This window comes from Panthera leo, chromosome D2 (genome assembly GCF_018350215.1).
Source record: "Panthera leo isolate Ple1 chromosome D2, P.leo_Ple1_pat1.1, whole genome shotgun sequence".
Lineage (NCBI taxonomy): Eukaryota > Metazoa > Chordata > Mammalia > Carnivora > Felidae > Panthera > Panthera leo.
In genome coordinates, this window is record NC_056689.1 from 57,139,526 (window position 1) to 57,157,818 (window position 18,293).

Genomic DNA, 18,293 nt, shown 5'->3' on the forward strand with positions numbered 1-18,293 from the left:
ACAGATTGCAGCTGAAATCACTCTTCAACTTTTTCAGGTTTCCAGTTGTTATTTTCTACCAGGCTCCTTGGAGTCTCCCTTGAATATGCACATTTCATGGATCAGGCAAAGATCTGAAGGAAGTTTATGTGCATATTTGGTGTTTTGCCCATAGCTCCTTCTTTCTGAGATTTCTACCTTCTGATTCCTTCTGAGATCTCAAACCAATATAATCATGTATTTTGTTTGAGTTTTAGCCACAACATACTGCATGGATTCTTAAGTAACCACAGATCTCACTAGTATCATTCACTTCTTTCAAGGATTGAATAACTTTTTCCAGTTTTTGCTGCCTTTTGGTCGCTCTCCAGTGTGTGTATGTGTGTGTGTGTGTGCACGTGCGTGTGTGTGTATTATTTATTTATTATTTATTTGGTCCAGATTTAGCACTGATAACTGATACAAACTACTGCACTACTTCTGTAGTTGGAGCTTCATCCCAGTAACTCTTGCTGGGTTGGGCAGGACCAATCATTAAGTCATGTATCTTCTACTCAAAATCCAAAAGCATGAACTTTCAAATCAAAACAGGCTAACTATATAGACCTATTTATTTATTACTTCGGATCAGGGTTCTTGTTCAAGCTCCAAGCTCAATATTCCAGTACTGAATTGATTCTTTTGGCTACCTATATATCGATATATATTGGCAAATTCTATGTTCTTTTAATTTTTTCTGATAATGACTCTTGATTTCTTTACATTATTAAGAAATTCACCTCGACATTTCTCAGGGTTAGAGAAACATGGTATTTGGCTTTAATTTTCATTGAATTCTCCTGGCCAGGATTTCCTGGAATTGTTCCATGACTACTCCAAGTCTTGATTGAAAACTATGGCTGGAAGGGATAAATGGTGGATTCCAGGTGCTACTGGTTGTCCCCAGATGAGTGCTAGTCCTGGAGCCAAAAGAAACACAACCCCTTGCCTGCTTTGGGGGGTATTTTTAGAGTAGTTGCAAACACATGACATTTATCTTGAGAAGTGGCCAATATTTTAAAAATAGCTAATAAACAAAATATATTTATAAAAATTTTATTTCTCCACTATAAACAAAATACTGTGCTCACTTCATTCCATTTGTGCTATGGAAAGTGTTTGAATATGGAAGAAAAACTTTTTCCAATCCTCCTTGTCAGTCATAGTAACTGAGTAAGCCTTACATTCTTACCCAATAGTTTTCATACACTGATCTCTTAATTTCTCCTTATAAACACTGCAAATTCTTCAAGCTCCAGCCTTTACACTACATTATCCAGATAGCCTTTGATTAAAGACAGTGAAGAGAATTTGAATTGCCCAGTAGAATGTAATGTTTTCAGTAAAAAAAGCATTGTTGTGTAATCAAAGTAGTAACAGTTAAGAGAATAGCCCTTGGAGTGAGACAGACTCAACTTTAAGTTCACAATCTGCCATTTACTGTGTAATGTTTGGATTTTCTACAACTTCCTTTAAGTTATGTAAGAGATAAAAGTATCCCCAAACTCATTTGGTTGCTGTGAAGATCAGTTATGGTAAGGCATAAAAGGTTTAAACAGTTCCTGCCACATTATGATCATCACTATTGTTATCTTCTCTCAGTAAAGGCCCAATAAACAATAGACTAAATAAGCATTTTGGAACTAAATGATATTCTGGTGGAACAGAAAAACACACAAATTACAATAATAAATTAAGAGAAAAATATAAGTTGTATAAAGTACCATGGAAAAAAAAGAGCTAAGAAAGAAAATTAAACACAATCTGTTTCAGATAGGATCATCAGGGAAGGCCTCTCAAAGAAGATAACATGTCAGTTGAGTATTTAGAGATGAGAAGGAGCTAGCCACATAAACAAATAGGACAACAGCATTCTAGGCAGAGACAATAGCACATACAAAGATCCTGAGGAAGACATGCATGTGAACCTTCTAAAAAATGAAAGACCATTATGGTGTTGGGACAGAATTAGTAAGGTTAGGGTGGTACTAGAGGTCAAACTACTAGAAGCAGCAGAGGTCAAACACAAGGCACTTTCCTTATAGGACAGAGTAGAGAGTTTGGCCTTTTGTCTAAGTGCAAAGGGAAGCCACTGAGGGGTTTTAAACATGGGGAAGACAAGATCCTTAGACCTACTCAATCCATGACTCACAAAACAAACTGAAGGAGGATAAAAATTTCTGGAAACCTTTAGAACTTGATGTTTAGAGAAACTAAGTACAAATGGCTAATAAAATATTTTCCATTATGATTGAAGTTATTGATTGCTAACAGTCAAAAATCCTTTTGGGATAATTAATGAAGATTTCATCCACTGTTCTTGCTTTCACAACTGTCATGCATCCCAAAGGATACTGTGACCACTTAAAACAGAGGAAGTAAATGTGTTAGGCAGGTAGGTTTAGAGTCACTGAGAAAGGTGGTCATAGTTGACAGCTATGAGGGCCCAGAATAGGAGCACATGTCTGAGCCGTGGGGACTACATTAGATGAGAGATGACCTGGAAGATGCTGTGGGATAGATTTCTTACAAAAAGGAAGGGCAAGATTCCAGTAAAAAATTGGTGAGACATTGTGAGATACTGACATGCCAGCACAAATACCATAAGGAAACTTAAAATTAATTTATGTATCTGATAATTATCTTTACAAATCAAGATACCCTTAAGGTAACAGGTCTTTCCCACTGTAAGCTTCTTCCTGGAATACTGGGGTTTATCTTCTCTTGAGGCTGTTTCATTCCCTTCATATTCCATTTTTTAAAATTGCTTCATGTTAGTAACACTCTAGGCACTATTTAACACCACTGCCATTACCATAATGAAGTGTTGCTATTTTTCACATGATATGTTGACTATTGAACACTACTTCCTCTCTTAAGGAAATTTATTCTCAAGGAAAAGCTCAGATGAGTGGTGGCATGCTCAGATTCCCATTACCTGTTCACTGATGACATATTAATTTAAAAGTGTCCATAATAGCTGAGCTTTTAGTGTTTTTTAAAAAAAAAATTGCAACAACAAAACAAAATTATATTCCCATGAGATAGTATGCATCATAAGAACAGCTTTGGAGTTAGTTTTAACTTTTTCTCTTGGAGGATAGAGAGTGGCTTATTAGATGTCAGTTATAAACTTCGTAACAACTTATTATCTCTCATTTCACAGTAGCTGATAATAAGTAAGAGCAAAAATGGTGAATACCTACTGTTGCCAGGTAACTGCATCCACTGTGCTTCCTGCCACCTTCATGAATCTATAAGGAACAGAAAGAACAAATAAAATAAGCTGAGACATAGATCAGGCCAATCTTTGGGCTGAGAGTCCACAGCCACAATTATGGCCTATCTGGAGTTACTACAAGTTAAAGTATACAGAAGGTGAAGGTAAGGGTACTTTCAGCTCTCCACATGTCCTTTACCATCTAGAAATCAAGACCCCAGTACAGCATGCTCTCTATGTCTGTCTTCCCAAGCCCTTGCCTGATGGCTTCCACATCACTTTCCCGATGAACAAAATTTCTCTCTCCCATTTTCTATTCTCTGAAGACTCTGAAATCTGCTAGGAAACAAATAAACAGTAACATTTCCCAGAATGATACCACAATAGATAGATGCCTTTGAAAAACCTTAGTCCTCTCCTTCTGAAGAGAGCATGGCAAAACCCAATTTAGTTATGTAAGTATAAAGCACTATCAAATACACCCCAGGGATGGCTTCCATGCCTATCTGAGTGTAGAAAACTGAATACCACACAGAGAAATCTTTTTCTTTTTCGTGTTTCAAGTTTTTATTTAAATTCTAGTTAGTTAACATACGGCGTTATGTTAGTTTCAGGAGTAGAATTTAGTGATTCATCACTTACATATAACACAGAGACATCTAACTATTTCTGAAGCAGTGAAGTAGAGGACTGAATGTCATCTGACATTTGCTCAGCTCAAAAGGGAAACCAGACCTGTTTCCTCACAAAACACACAGCAAAGCCTTGCTTTATTAATCCCCCAGCCTTCTATGCTTCTACCAAAACCAAAGAACTGGGAAGAAGCATACAAGGCCCCACAGATGCCAAAAGGTGTCATAAACTTCAAGTCTGTGAATGACCCAACTACCTACTTGTCTCCATTATCTCCATCCACATGTTCTGAGGCCATCTGCTGTCAAAGCCATTGTTACTATTTGAGACAGTTACACCCAGATACAGGAAATCAAAAGGAGTTTCTCAGTTCTTCAAGATATTCCTTTCAACCCTGAGACCCTGGAGGGGAACTCTTCTTCAGACAGAAGCACTCTTCCATCAGTACATCATAACCAAAGAACTCTTTCGCTAAGAAGGGAGACAGTGTTTTGTCAAGAAGGTCCTATCCCACCCTATCCCACCCTATCCCAGCATAATCTGGCAGGGAGACACATGGCAAAGGGGTTGCCATGTGCTGCCCAAACAGAGGCTCTGCTTTGTCATGATGGTGGAAGAGTACTTAATCTTTGCAGGACTGAAAGAGAGAGAGAGAGGATGCCAGTACTGCTGTTTAGCATTGCAGTGAACTTTATAAAAGATGACAAAGAAGGAGAGGGAGATGGGGTCGATAGGAGAAAGAGTATGGGAGAGGAGGGGAAGGGGAGGAGGTGGCAGCTTGGTTCTTGTCTGTACGGCTTTGTCTGTTTTCTCCAGTACCATTTAGTAGTCCAGGAGCAAGAATATGAGAAATGGAACATAGGCGTGATCAAGGAATGGAATTGGTTTGATGGGTAAGACCAAAATGTAAATGGAGATTGAAGGGAATGAGTACCTACTTAGTACCAGCCATTCACATGTGTTATTTCTTATAATTCTCAAAACTCTTTTGCTTGGTAAGACGGTTATTATTGATTCCATTATACGAATTACTAACTTGTCTCCTGGCTGGAGAAAGAGTGTCTCCAGACATCCCAAACAGCCCATTTTTATGGAGTTATGCCACCCCTCTTAGTAGCACTTCTTGGGAAGCAGGGCATGACGAAGCAAAGCAATAAATACAAGCTGGAAAATTTTGAAAATAGAAATATTTTATGTAAAATTGTCTTAATTTACATATAAAATAACCATAATAAAAATAACACTAACATTTATAGTGATTTATCATTATAAAATGTTTTTTAGCTTCTTGTAGATATAATTTCACATAGCCTCAAAACCACCTGGTACGTAGTGAATATTTCTGATTTATGGTGCAGAAGGCTGAATCTGGTAGAGGTTATGTGACTTGCTCAAATTCATAGAGCTAGTGTGGACTAAACCCAGGTTCTCTGACTCCAAGCCCTACCCTCTTTCAAGGATTCTATGCTGCCTCCAAGCTGTTTTCACTGAGGCCAAGAAGTACAGTAGAACTCTAAGATGCAAAAATAATAATAATAATAATAATAATAATAATAATAATAAGTTGAATTCTTGCCTTGAGAAAATACTAGCAATTTGCCTTCTTTGCTTGTTGGCTTCCTCTCAGACTTGAGCATTTCATGCCTATTTGTAAGAGAATATGATGAAGCAGGTATCAAAAGTGACTGACCAGGGGCCTCTGCCATACTACAACCACCCTAAAGCCAAGAAGAAAGACCCAGAGACCATCAGCTATCAGAGTTTCTGTTGCTGTACTACTCGTACAAACTAATTGCTGTGGGACAGCAAGTCAAGGGAGCAGTTAGCTCTACCTTCTGTGGTGTTATAAGAGAGATAAACATTGAGAAAAGCTTTACACTGCACATGATACTGAATATGGCATTGAAAGAAGGGTAGGATTTTGCCATGAAGAGCAGGCCAGACATAAGAACAGCCTGAGCAAAGCAAGGTAGAAGCAAGGTGGTGTGTTCTCAGGAGTCCAACATGACTGGATGTTAGAGGACAGGTAAGGGAATGACAGGAAGTCAGGCTGGTCAGGTCACTAGCTGCTAGCCTATGATGCTAACAAGTCTGGTCTCTCCCCCTTAACAACTAGGTACAAGTTCAGCTCCTATTTATCTTTGTAGGACTAGTACCCAACATAATATTGCAAAATACAGCTGGCTCTTTCTTCACATATATTTGTTGGATTTATCCTGTGTCTAAACAAATGAGGGAGTATCAGGATCAGCTTTGAGTTTCAGGAAGATCACTCTGGCTATGGTAAATGTGAAAGGTACTGCTGTGGACAAACAGGAAGGAGATGACTGTAGAGAGATGGGAGGCTTGGAATGTAAGAATGAAAAAAGACCCACCAGAGTAACACTGATGGAGCACTCAAGAAGTTGATGGGCAACCCAGGAACAGACTTTTGATGCTGATGTTGGTGAATATATTCCAATTCTCTTGAAAATGCCTCAAAGAACTGGAAGTAAATAGTCACTGATGATAACAGCTATGCATTCACAAGAAAATTAGGAGGAAAAAAAAATCATCAGTGCCCTGCTTGGCTAAAAGGGTCTGGGCTGGGTAGGCAATTAAGAAGACACCTGGGGTGCCTGGGTGATCAGTGGGTTAAGTGTCCAACTTTGCCTCAGGGCTTGATCTCCTGGCTCTGAAGTTCCAGCCCACATCGGGCTTTGTGCTGACAGCTCAGAGCCTGGAGCCTGCTTCAGATTCTGTGTCTCCCTCTCTCTCTGCCCCTCACCCACTTGCACTCTGTTTCTCTCTCTCTCTCTCTCTCTCAAAAAAAAAAAATTAAAAAATTAAAAAATAAGAACTCATCTAATTTGGTGTCTTAAAAGTTGGAAACTTGTTCTTCATGATACTATAATCTGGGGATCCTCATATGTATTGGATAGTTTGTTCTGCTATAGGTTGATAATTAAGTCCTTAAGTAACTTTCCATTATTAAAAGTAGCAGTATAAAAAGAGTGGGAAAACTAGAGTCAGGAACATTCAAAGTAAGGCTAATATTCTCCCCCCACAACCTACCCCATATTCCTGAAAGAAAATCTATAAAATCTATAATTAAATATAAAATATATTGGACCCTTATATAGAATATTATAGTTTACAGAGAAATATTTTTAAATTGAATAAAGGAAAAGACCTACCATGATCCTGGATAGGAAAATCAATTATCCTTCCTAAACTAATTTATGGGTTTAATGAAATTCTAATAAAAAAACCCAGCAGATATTTTTGAAACTTTGAAAAATCATTCTAACATTCATCTCGAGGAAGCCAAGAATATTCTTAAAAAATGGAATAATGAGGGGACATTTATTTGATCTACCATATAATAAAATATACCATAAACTCCACAATTATTAAAACATTCCTAGGAATTAGAAAGGAGATCTTAGGAACTAATAAAGAGATTAGGAATTAGTAAGGAGACCTATGGAACAGAACAATTTTTTTAAGTTATACATACGAATTTATTACATGGAAAAGAATTTTAGTATATGAAAAACTGAAGCATTTTTTTAATGATGCTATGTGATTTGTGGCTATTTGGGGGAAAAAATTAAAGTCAGATCCTCACTTAAGATCATATTTTGTATAAGAAATCAAAATAGTAAAATATGGTTTAGTTTCATTATATTTAAAGAATATTTCAATTACAATGTAATATTTAGAAACAAACGATATTATTATCTTTAGTAGTATATTGAAGCAATAGAAAAGCTGTTTTAGCTAACTTTGAGGAAATGCCATTATTAAATATGTATTCACATGAAAATTGCTATAAACTACGTTCTTCCTTTTTCCCTCCTAGCCAAATGATGAAACCAACTTCAAACATATGGAAGCATTTCTACACTTATTCTGAGGAGCAAAAATCTAATTCACAAATAATGTCAAACAAAATATGCATTTCCCAATACTACTAAGATGACCAAACATACCCTTATTTTTTGAGAAGTATAAAAAACTTATCTCAAATGAGGGAAATGTTCTGTTTTCAGAAGTCTTTGATATATATTTTTAAAACTAAAATACAAAAAACAACCACAGAAATAACACATAAAGGAAATTAATTAGACAAAACCCCAAGGAATAGACATTACTGAGTCTGGGGGCTTCCCCCCACCCCCATGCTCCTTCCCTGAAAATTAGGGCTCTCTGTAACTACCCTATATCTGTATCATTTCTATACTTTGTTTTTATATCTATATTGGCACTGTGGAAGGTAACAAGTCCAAAAAGATCATCATTTTCTTTGTTCAAATTTAACATTGATGGATTCTTCTGCTCTCTAGTTCTGCGTGTTTCTCAGAAACTAGCCCAAACCACATAAATGAGTGACTTCAACACAGCTGCAGAATGCTCAGCAATGGTAATATTAGAGGTGGAATAACATGCACACAGACTAGTGCTGTCAGGAGTGAAATACCACTGGGAAAGTGAAATTCCGTTTAGTGTCTGGTATTATCCAAGGATTTTCAGCCATCTACTTCCATTCTAATCCCTAGATTTAGGTCTATGAATGTATAAGTAAAAGATGACCCAGGATGTGAATAACAAAAGGGGAAGATCTTGGTTTTCCAAAGTTGGATGTCTCCACACCTGAATTATGAAGACAGAAATCCTGGATGATTATCTCAGAGAACAAGAGATGTCTGCCCTCATGCTGACACCTAGTTGTGCAAAGGATAAGAGAGGGAAAGGGCAAAGACTTATATCAAAGGAAATTGGCCAGTGCCAGGCAGACCTTTCAGTATTGGGAGGATCTTTCCCATTGGAGCCAATCTGCTGCTATGGAAAAGAACAAAATATCCCCTTTCATTGTGAGAGTTCCTTTCCTCCCCCAAGAGATCCCAAATCTGGGAGAATTTCTTTCCTTTGTTATCCACCTGCACATATGACGTATCTGAAATATTGTTGAGCCTTCTCTCCCAGGGCATATCACAGCTCTCTCTTATAATAAGGCACATCTTTACTCATGGTCTTTGGGGTTTGATTTCTACTTTTGGACCACAGAATGCAACCCTAAAAACTGGATTCTGAATTTTGCTCCCAGGAAGGAGGATAAATCCTTCACAGGGAACTGGATGTCTAAAATAGGTACGAACTTCAATATGACTGTGGCAGTCTGATCTTTTTTCCCTTGTCCACAAAGAGAACTTTGGTTATGTAACTAGCATGAATAAGATATGACAGCCATTCTGCACAAAGCCTAGGAAAAACCTGTGAGAAAATTATTCATCTTGAGTTACAGCAAACCAGGCATCTTCTATTTGGTCCAAAGCCACTTACTTTTCCATGGCTAATTATATATTGAGCTATATATACTAGGCACTGCATAGAACAAATGATATATTAATACATCTCTTTCTCTTTCTGTTTCTTTCTCTTTCCCTCCCTCCCTCCTTCTTCCTCTTTCTCCCTCACTTCCCTTTTTCTCCCCACTCCTATTTATATATAATATTACATGGGCAGTAAGCTGATAAATAGCATGGCTATATGTTCATTGACTTTAATAACTAGTGCAACTCTCTATTTAGGCTTCCCTTCTGGCTTACAATTCCTTCAATTTGGTAGATTTATAGAGCTTTTAATATACAGGAACTTGAGATGGATGAGATTCTTCAACCAATCTTTCTTGCCAATAAAAGTCACATCCATGAGGTTTAATTTAAGGGCAAACTTGAATGAAAAAAAGGAAAAAAAAAAGTTGGCTATCATTTATTGATTAACAGGCATTTGGTAAGTGGTTTACATAATGTACAGCCTTGTAAGTTCTGTATTATCACTTTCATTTTATAGATGAGGAAACTGTGCTCCAGATCACCCAGGTAATAAGTTGCAGAGCTGAGATTCAAACCTAGTTCTGAGTCTAAAGCCCTTGTCTTAACCATGTAGAGATAGCAAACTTGTGATGTGTATAGTGCTGCCCCCTTTTTCTGAGCCCATGGAAGATATTGGTAATAGATCTCAATACTGTCTCACTAATCTGACAATTGACCTAAGAATCCTTCTCAAGACATGTTGCCAGGCACTCTTACCTGGAACTGGCCCCCAGGATGAAGCCTATTTGCTGCTAATGGGGAGTTAAAAGGAGGGAGGCTATAGGACCATGTTTGGAACAAAATGGAGGCAGATGTGAGATAATAATATATAAGGGCAAAATAAGTTTGCTTGATTAAAATGAAGGCAACTGGCAGTGGACTGGGGGATGATGAGAGAAGATACTGAAACAGATCTGGAAGGCTATGGTTGGAGCTGGAAGGTGCTGGTTAGGGGAGTGTTATTACAGACACATCTTGACTGTCTAAAATGTTGCTAAGGAAGTCATAAAGGCTTGGATTCAAGCAAAGAAGGCCTGATATGATTTGCCCTGGCTGTGGAGCCTGGTGGGAAGAAGGAAAAATGCATCAAGATGTCATGATAAATTTCATATGTAAAACTAAACTTTCCAAAAGCTCAAGCCTTGGTATGAAGCTGAGTCCAGAAGAGTGAACAGTGTTGAACTAAGGTGGGAAAGGATTCTATTTTTTCTAGTATGCTAGATCATGTGGCTCTATTAAAAAATGAAGATTCAAGAAAAAAGTACCATAGAGTAGAAAGACCACAGGCCCAAGTAGTCAGACAGATATCTGATTTAAGACTTGGCTGCATAGCTTATGAGCCATGTGGCCTTGGGCATGTTGTTTAATCTCCCTAAACCATTTCAAATGGAAGGTAACAGCACCTATTTCTCAAAGGCCTTGTGAAGATTAACAAGATAATATGAAGGAACAAGGGTACTGCCTGGTATACTGTTGACACTCAATAAATGTGAGTTTGGTAAATAATTTAACATCTGTGCACCTCCATTCCTTTATCTGTAAAACAAAGATATTAAAACTCATTCTCCTATACTAAAAGGTAGTGATTCTCATGGTTTGGTGTGCAAAGGATGCCTTGGAGTTGCTGTTCAAAATCCTATCTAGGTCCCATCACCCAACATTCTGGTTTGGTAGGTATGCACTGGACCTTAAGAAACATGCAGCATTTTAAAGAAACTCTCTAGGTGCTTCTAATGCAGCAGGACCATAGGGCATACCTTTGACAAATTCTGATCTTAGTAGCACCTGTTAGGGTAGGCCATTCTTGGAAGAGAAAGTAGAGTTCTAAGGGACAGTAGAAGAAGAAAAAAATGAGAAAAGAAATGGAAAAAAAGGAAGTGAAGAATATTTTCCAAGACCATCTGTGTCAAATCTAAGTCTATGTCCCAGGACTCTAGCCTCCTTCTTCAATGTTTTTTCTAATCCCCATCTGACTTCTCTGACTCTGGAGGAAGAGAAAAACATCCTTCATCATAATGGCAATAATTGATAGCCTTGGGCTTAGGGAAGGAATTGGGTTGTTTCTCTAATCAGGAAAGAAGTCCTTTCCAGAAAAAAAAATAAAAGAAAGAAAGTTTAGTAGTAGTAGTCGCTAACACAATGCTTAGCTAGGGAGCAGACCCTTGCAGTAGCCAATGCTTCCTTGTTAATGAGTACTGAACAGCTGCTGGGGGCCTTTCCTCTCTAGAGGCAGAGATGGAAACTCTCTTCTTAGGAACTAAGAGGAATAAATTGTTCTCTCCTCTTGTCGTTTGGTCAAGTGATATAACTCTTTCACAGTTGAAATAAAACAGAACAATTATTAGGAATAACATTATAATAATTACCCTGTACACCAAATTGTCCCCAGCTGTGCATCTTCTCACTCCAAATGAGAATGTGGTGGTTTCTATGCAGGAGGTGGAGCTGTGATCACCCTCATTATCCTGACATGTTTTTGTAAATAATCTTTCTCGTTTCCATCTCAACTCAATTCTCTAAACTTCTAGGAAAGCTACATAAAGTTATATGCAAATAAAACAGGAAAAAAACCCACCTTTCCATCCTTGAAATATACTTATTCTTAACAATTATGGCTGATATTCCTTTTGGTGTCAATTGCGCCAAGAACTTTAAATTCATTATTTCATTTAACTCTGCAATAAACCTAAGAAATAGGCTCAGTAGATTGAGCGTCTGACTCTTGGTTTTGGCTCAGGTCATGATTCCAGGGTCATGGAATCAAGTCCCACATCGGGCTCTGCACAGAGCATGGAGCCTGCTTAAGATCCCCCCTCTCTCTCTCCCTCTGTCCTCTCCCCCACTTTCTCTCTCTCTCTCTCAAATAAATTCAAAAAAAAAAAAAAACAAAAACAAAAACAAAATAAAGAGTAGGTAATTTAATTAGTCCCATTTTATAGAGGAGAAGATTGAGGTTTTTATAGACCTTAAACAATTCCTCAAGATGACCTAATGAGTCACTAACCTGGGTGTCATCTAGTTACAAAGTGCACGCTCTTCACCATCCTGCTATTTTTTCCCTAATCCTACTCACCATAGTAGAAAACAGACTGTTGTTTCAATGTCTTTATGGAGAAAGGGACCCATGAAGTAAAAAACATGCATACAGCTCACAAAAGTCATAATGGGACCCCAGTAATACGAACACAGAGTGCTTTTCATCTTTACCTATAGAGCCTTCATTACTATCTATGCTTGAAGTGTTAAGTGGAGTCCATAAATCAGCATTAGGCTTAGTAGAAGAATTTGACACAACTCAAGATAGAAATTCTGGACATAAAAAGGCAATTTTTCTGTTTCTGGTTTGTAGACCATTGAGCATATAGCATAGATCATGTGGTCTGCTGTGATGGAGAAGGTCATTATTTGCTGCCTAATTCTCTTCTGCTTTTATCCTTGTTGCCCACATTAGAATGCTTTCCACAGCTCTTTGGGCTGCCATGGGAGCTAAAGGACCTGTCTAGCTTTCTTTTCTAGCATAGATTCAGGTTAGAATATTCCACTAGCTACTCTGTAGATGTTAGGATAACTGCCATTTTCATTTATTCAACAAATTGGAGCACCTGCTATGCATTAGGCTTTTTGCCAGCACTACATACACATTGGTAAATACAACAGACATACTTCCCATCCTCATAATGGGAGTTTGTAATCTTTACCAACAAATAAACATAAAATAAATATGTAGTTTTAAACTATGATAAATGCCATAAAGAAAACCAACAGAGTATGCTGATAGAGAATTACTTAGCTAAATTACACAAGAAAGGTCTTTGATAGATGAGGAGAAACCAGCCATGTGGCAAGCAGAGAGAACACCCTAGAAAGAAAAGCACTTGTGAAAGCCCTCAAATAAAGAGAAGCTTAGCGCATACAAAGCCAGTGAGGCTTGAGTGAAGTAAGAAAAAGGGAAAGATGGAGAAAATAAGAATGAAGAGCTAGGAAGCAGCCAGAATGTTCATTATAGAGCCTTGTCAGATGTGATAAGGACATTAAATTTTATTCTAAGAGCAATGACAAGTCATTAAAGAGTCTTTAGCAAGAGACTTACATTATGTGAATTATATGTTTGTAAAAGATTTTCTGACAACTGAGTGGTGAATAGATTGGAGAGGAAAAAAATGGAAGCAAGTACACTGATAACTCGACTATTAAAGTGGTCCACGTTCTGAATTCTCCAAATAGTAATTCTTTTGTTATTGTCTGCTCTACTGCCATCCCTCACCTAAATCAGGGTTCACTTTCCCAGTCAGTGTAGTCCAAATACGTTAGTGTACACGAGTCTCTCAAGATGGTCTCTTAAAATAAGACTCTGATCAAATAAGTTTAAGAAATTTTGCGTACTACTGCTAGGAATTTACCCAAGGGATACAGGAGTACTGATGCATAGGGGCACTTGTACCCCAATGTTTATAGCAGCACTCTCAACGATAGCCAAATTATGGAAAGAGCCTAAATGTCCATCAACTGATGAATGGATAAAGAAATTGTGGTTTATATACACAATGGAGTACTATGTGGCAATGAGAAAGAATGAAATATGGCCCTTTGTAGCAACATGGATGGAACTGGAGAGTGTTATGCTAAGTGAAATAAGCCATACAAAGACAGATACCATATGGTTTCACTCTCATGTGGATCCTGAGAAACTTAACAGAAATCCATGGGGGAGGGGAAGGAAAAAAAAAAAGAGGTTAGAGTGGAAGAGAGCCAAAGCATAAGAGACTCTTAAAAACTGAGAACAAACTGAGGGTTGATGGGGGGTGGGAGGAAGGGGAGGGTGGGTGATGTGTATTGAGGAGGGCACCTTTTGGGATGAGCACTGGGTGTTGTATGGAAACCAATTTGACAATAAACTTCATATATTGAAAAAAAATCATTAAAAAAAAAACCTAGGGTATATGTCTTCTGGATAATTCATGGAATTTGTAGATTCAATTGTGGTTAGTGGAGATTTCTGAAATTTCTACATCCATTGACAAAAATTCTTCCTGAATCTAAAAAAAAAAAAAAAAAAAAAAAGAAATTTTGCATGCTAAATCCCTTTCTTGGAGATTCAGGATGTAAACTAATGTATTAAAGGTGTTGGGAAGTGTATACACAAAAATATATTTGTGTATCCCAGTATTTCTCAAACTTACTTGGGCATGGAATGTTTTATTACCCCCTCCCCCAACATAATGTTAATATCCTACAAAAAGTGATATTCACCAGAACATATTTAAGGAAATGCTACCTTAAATCCTTCTAACCAAGAGTTAACTCATTGTTCTTGGTTTACTGAGACCCCATTTCTCCACCTCCTTGTTTATTATTTCAGTGGTTTACACAATATTTTCTGACTCCACATATATTATCTGAGATATCAGCCCTTGTATGATTTATTTCTTCTCTCCACTTCCATCATCTATTTTCTGTCACTTGTTCCTTTACTTTTACATTATAAAAGTTATAAAATTTTCCTTCTTTTCTGTAACCACAATTTTCTTCTTTGTTTCTGTATCTGGATCTTCTATAAGACAGCTTGAGTATCCTGAAATGATCCTCTAAACAGTAATATTTTATCTCAAATTTTCCATCTCTGTCTAATGCTCTGCATATGGGAGATTTTCTTGATTTTATCCTCCACTTCTTTAAAAGAATTCTTTTTAAAAGCTTTTTGAAGATATGATTCAATAGAAATTTATTTAAGTGTACTCTTTAAGTATACAACTCAATAAGTTATATTTATAGAATTATACATAATCTAATTCTAGAATATTTAATTCCAAAAAGAAACTCCATACTTATGAGTAGTCACTCTCCATTTTCCCACAAGCTCCACCAGCCCTACCCAACCACTAATCTATTTTTATAACTATAGATTGCCTATTCTGGTCATTCCATATAAAGGAAATCATACAATGTAGGGCCTTTTGTGACTGGCATCTTTCGGTTAGCAATGTCTTCAAGGTTTATCCATGTTGTGACATATATTGGTATTTCATTTCTTTCTATTGTCCAATAATATTCCAGTGTAGAGATATGCCACTTTTCATTTATGCATTCATCAGTTATGGGTATTTTGTTTTTTTATGCCTTTTGGCTATTATGAATAATGCCACTATGAATATTTGTATACATGTTTTTATGAACACACATTTTGTTTCTCTTGGCTATATACCTAGGAGTGGAATTGCTGAATCATAATGGTAACTCTGTGTTTAAACTTTTGAGTAATTGCCAGACTGTTTTCTGAAGCAGTTACACCATATTACATTCCTACCAGCAGTGTATGAGGGTTCCAGTTTCTCCACATCTCCAATTTGTATTCTTTTTCTTTTCTCCAATATTTATTCTTGTATGTCTTTTTAATCTTGGCCATCCCAGGGGATTTGAAGTGTTATCTCATTGTGATTTTGATTTGTATTTCCCTAAATGACTAATGATATTAAGCATCCACTCATGTGCTTACTGGCCATCTGTATATCTTCGTTGGAGAAATGTCTGTCCAGGTCCCTTTTGCTCATCTTTAAAATAGGCTATTTGTCTTTTTATTGCTAATTTGTAAGAGTACTTTATATAAATCTTGGATACAGGTCACTTATCGGTTATGTGAGTTGCAAATATTTTCTCCCATTCTGTGTGTTTACATTTTTGATAGTGTCATTTGATGCACAAAACTTAATTTTGATGAGGTCCAATTAATCAATGTTTTCTTTTATCACTTATCTTTTTAGTGTTGTACCCAAGAAATCATTGTCTAACCTTCATTGGACTTAATTTCAGCAATTATGTTTAGTTTCAAAAGATATCTTTTTGTTCTGATGGTACTTTTTTCACAGAAATGTGTTTTTACTCTTTAAGTACAATAGCTTCCTATATCTTTATGAGGATACTAATTAGAGGTTTTTATTTTTTAAATTCTGGTCTTGAATTATGATTCTTCCTGGGTTTGTTTGTTTGCTTGTTTGTTTATTGGGTTTTCTCCTTCATGCTACTGGTTTCACTTGTAAATTTCTTTAATGTTTATTTAGTTTTGGGAGACATAGAGAGAGACAGCACAAACAGGGGAGGGGCAGAGGAGAGAGAGGGTGACACAGAATCTGAAGCAGGTTCCAGGTTCTGGGCTGTCAGCACAGAGCCTGACACAGGGCTCGAACTCACAAGCTGTGAGATCATGACCTGAGCCAAAGTTGGACACTTAACTGAATGAGCCACCCAGACGCCCCTCTACTGGTTTTGTTCTCATGTCTTGTGGTCTTTGGCTATCTATTCATATTTAAAAATTGGGGACTAAGTAAATTCTTCTGGTAGCATGAACAGATTTTTCTCAGCTGTTGAATATTTGGGCTTTTTAGGTAAGTCTCTCCTTTCACTGGGATCTCTATTTTATGGGCAGAACTTGTTCACCAACACATTTCACTTTCGAGGGGGAGTACAGTAGGGCATAGACAGCTTTTGGGCTAGGGCATCCCATAGTGCTTTATCTTAGTGTTTTATTATGCAGGAATATCTCTATCTTAGCAATACTAGCTCATCCCTAGGTTATCCTTTCAATTTCTTTGGTGAAGGGATTTGCTTGGAGATGATAGATTGAGTTGTCTTTGCTCTATATTGGCAGGTTAGGGGACTTAAAATAATGGAAGGGAGAGATGAACTGTAAGTGTAGTTCCACTGCAGACAGAATTTAATATAAACCCCTTGGCTTGGTCCCCTTTTCTCACTCCAAACCCTCCTGACTCTCAGCCTTCTGCAAGATGGATTGGCTATCTTTTCCCAGAGCCCATGTTGTCTGGGTTGCCACTTCCTCATTCTGCTTAATCTGTCAACAGGCTTCCATCTGTTTACTGTCTTATAGAAATCTATCAAAAATCTCTCATCAGCTTCTGATCCCTTTTTTGTGTGTTTGTTATTACGAACTTTTTTTTTAAATCAATTTTTAATAGGAATTGGGATGGTGGTTCTAGAAGGAAATGCAGCTTGTCCTCAGATCACTATCCTGAACGTGAAGCACACCCAATAATTTTAAAGCCATCTTTTATTTCTCTAGAGATAGTATTTCATGAATATGAATGTGTATTCCTCTTGGTATAACTTCCTTTTGAAAGGCTCCCTTTTCTGCATGTGATGGCCCTTGAAAGAGATGTTAACTTCCAAAAGGATGAATTCATCCTTTATCAATTCTCTCATCCCTACCTTGCTGAGATACCCATCAATAAATCATGTCTACCTTAACTTCTCTCCATCTCTTCGGCCATTACCTTAACCCAATCTACCATGGTCTTGTAGTGAAACAGTCTTCATGCTGAGCTCTTCTGATCGCTTACTTTTGTACCTTGAAATCTATTTGGCACAAAGAATACAGTAGATGTCACTGCTCTTACAAAAACTCTGTCATGGGGCACCTGGATGGCTCAGTTGGTTAAGCATCTGACTTTGGAACAGGTCATGATCTTGTGGCTTGTGGGCTCGTGCCCCATGTCAGGCTCTGTGCTGACAGCTCAGACCCTGGAGCCTGCTTTGGATTCTGTGTCTCCCTCTCTTTCTACCCCTCCCCCGCTCATGTTCTGTCTCCCTCTGTCTCTCAAAAATAAATAAAAACGTCAAAAAAATTTTTAAAAACCTCTGTAATGATTTGTCATTGCTCATAGAATAAAATATACAACTTCTTTTCCATGGTATACACAGCCCAGTAATGATCTGGTCCTGGCCTATCTACCATTCTTTTTCTCACTATACTGTCCATCTTTCTATTCCTCAAATGTCTTATCCTTATTTCTGATTCAGGTCATTGAAAAACATGACCTAGAACCTCTATTTAGAACTTTCTTCCCTCTACTCTGAACATTTGGCTCCCATTCATTCTTTTGTTCTTGGTTTAAATAAATTATTCTTCAGATAAGTCTTTTCTGATCACCTTGTCTAAATAGACCCTCAACCCCAGTCATCTTGATCATTTCCTTCACAGAATTACACATATTTTGTAATAATTCATTTTCTTATTTACTGTGGCTCTCTTGCTAAGCTCCAAGAAGGTAAGAAAC

The 18,293-nt window shown here is 37.3% G+C and overlaps 1 protein-coding gene across 2 annotated transcripts in view; it reads right to left on the minus strand.

Moving 5' to 3' along the window:
• The window catches only part of HPSE2 (heparanase 2 (inactive)), a 676,598-nt gene that overhangs the window by 209,272 nt on the left and 449,033 nt on the right, over positions 1 to 18,293 (minus strand). For both annotated transcript variants that reach the window (XM_042907947.1, XM_042907948.1), the window contains exon 6: positions 3,225 to 3,272. In XM_042907947.1, coding sequence (XP_042763881.1) covers positions 3,225 to 3,272 — 48 coding nt within the window. The remainder of the gene's footprint in view (positions 1 to 3,224; positions 3,273 to 18,293) is intronic.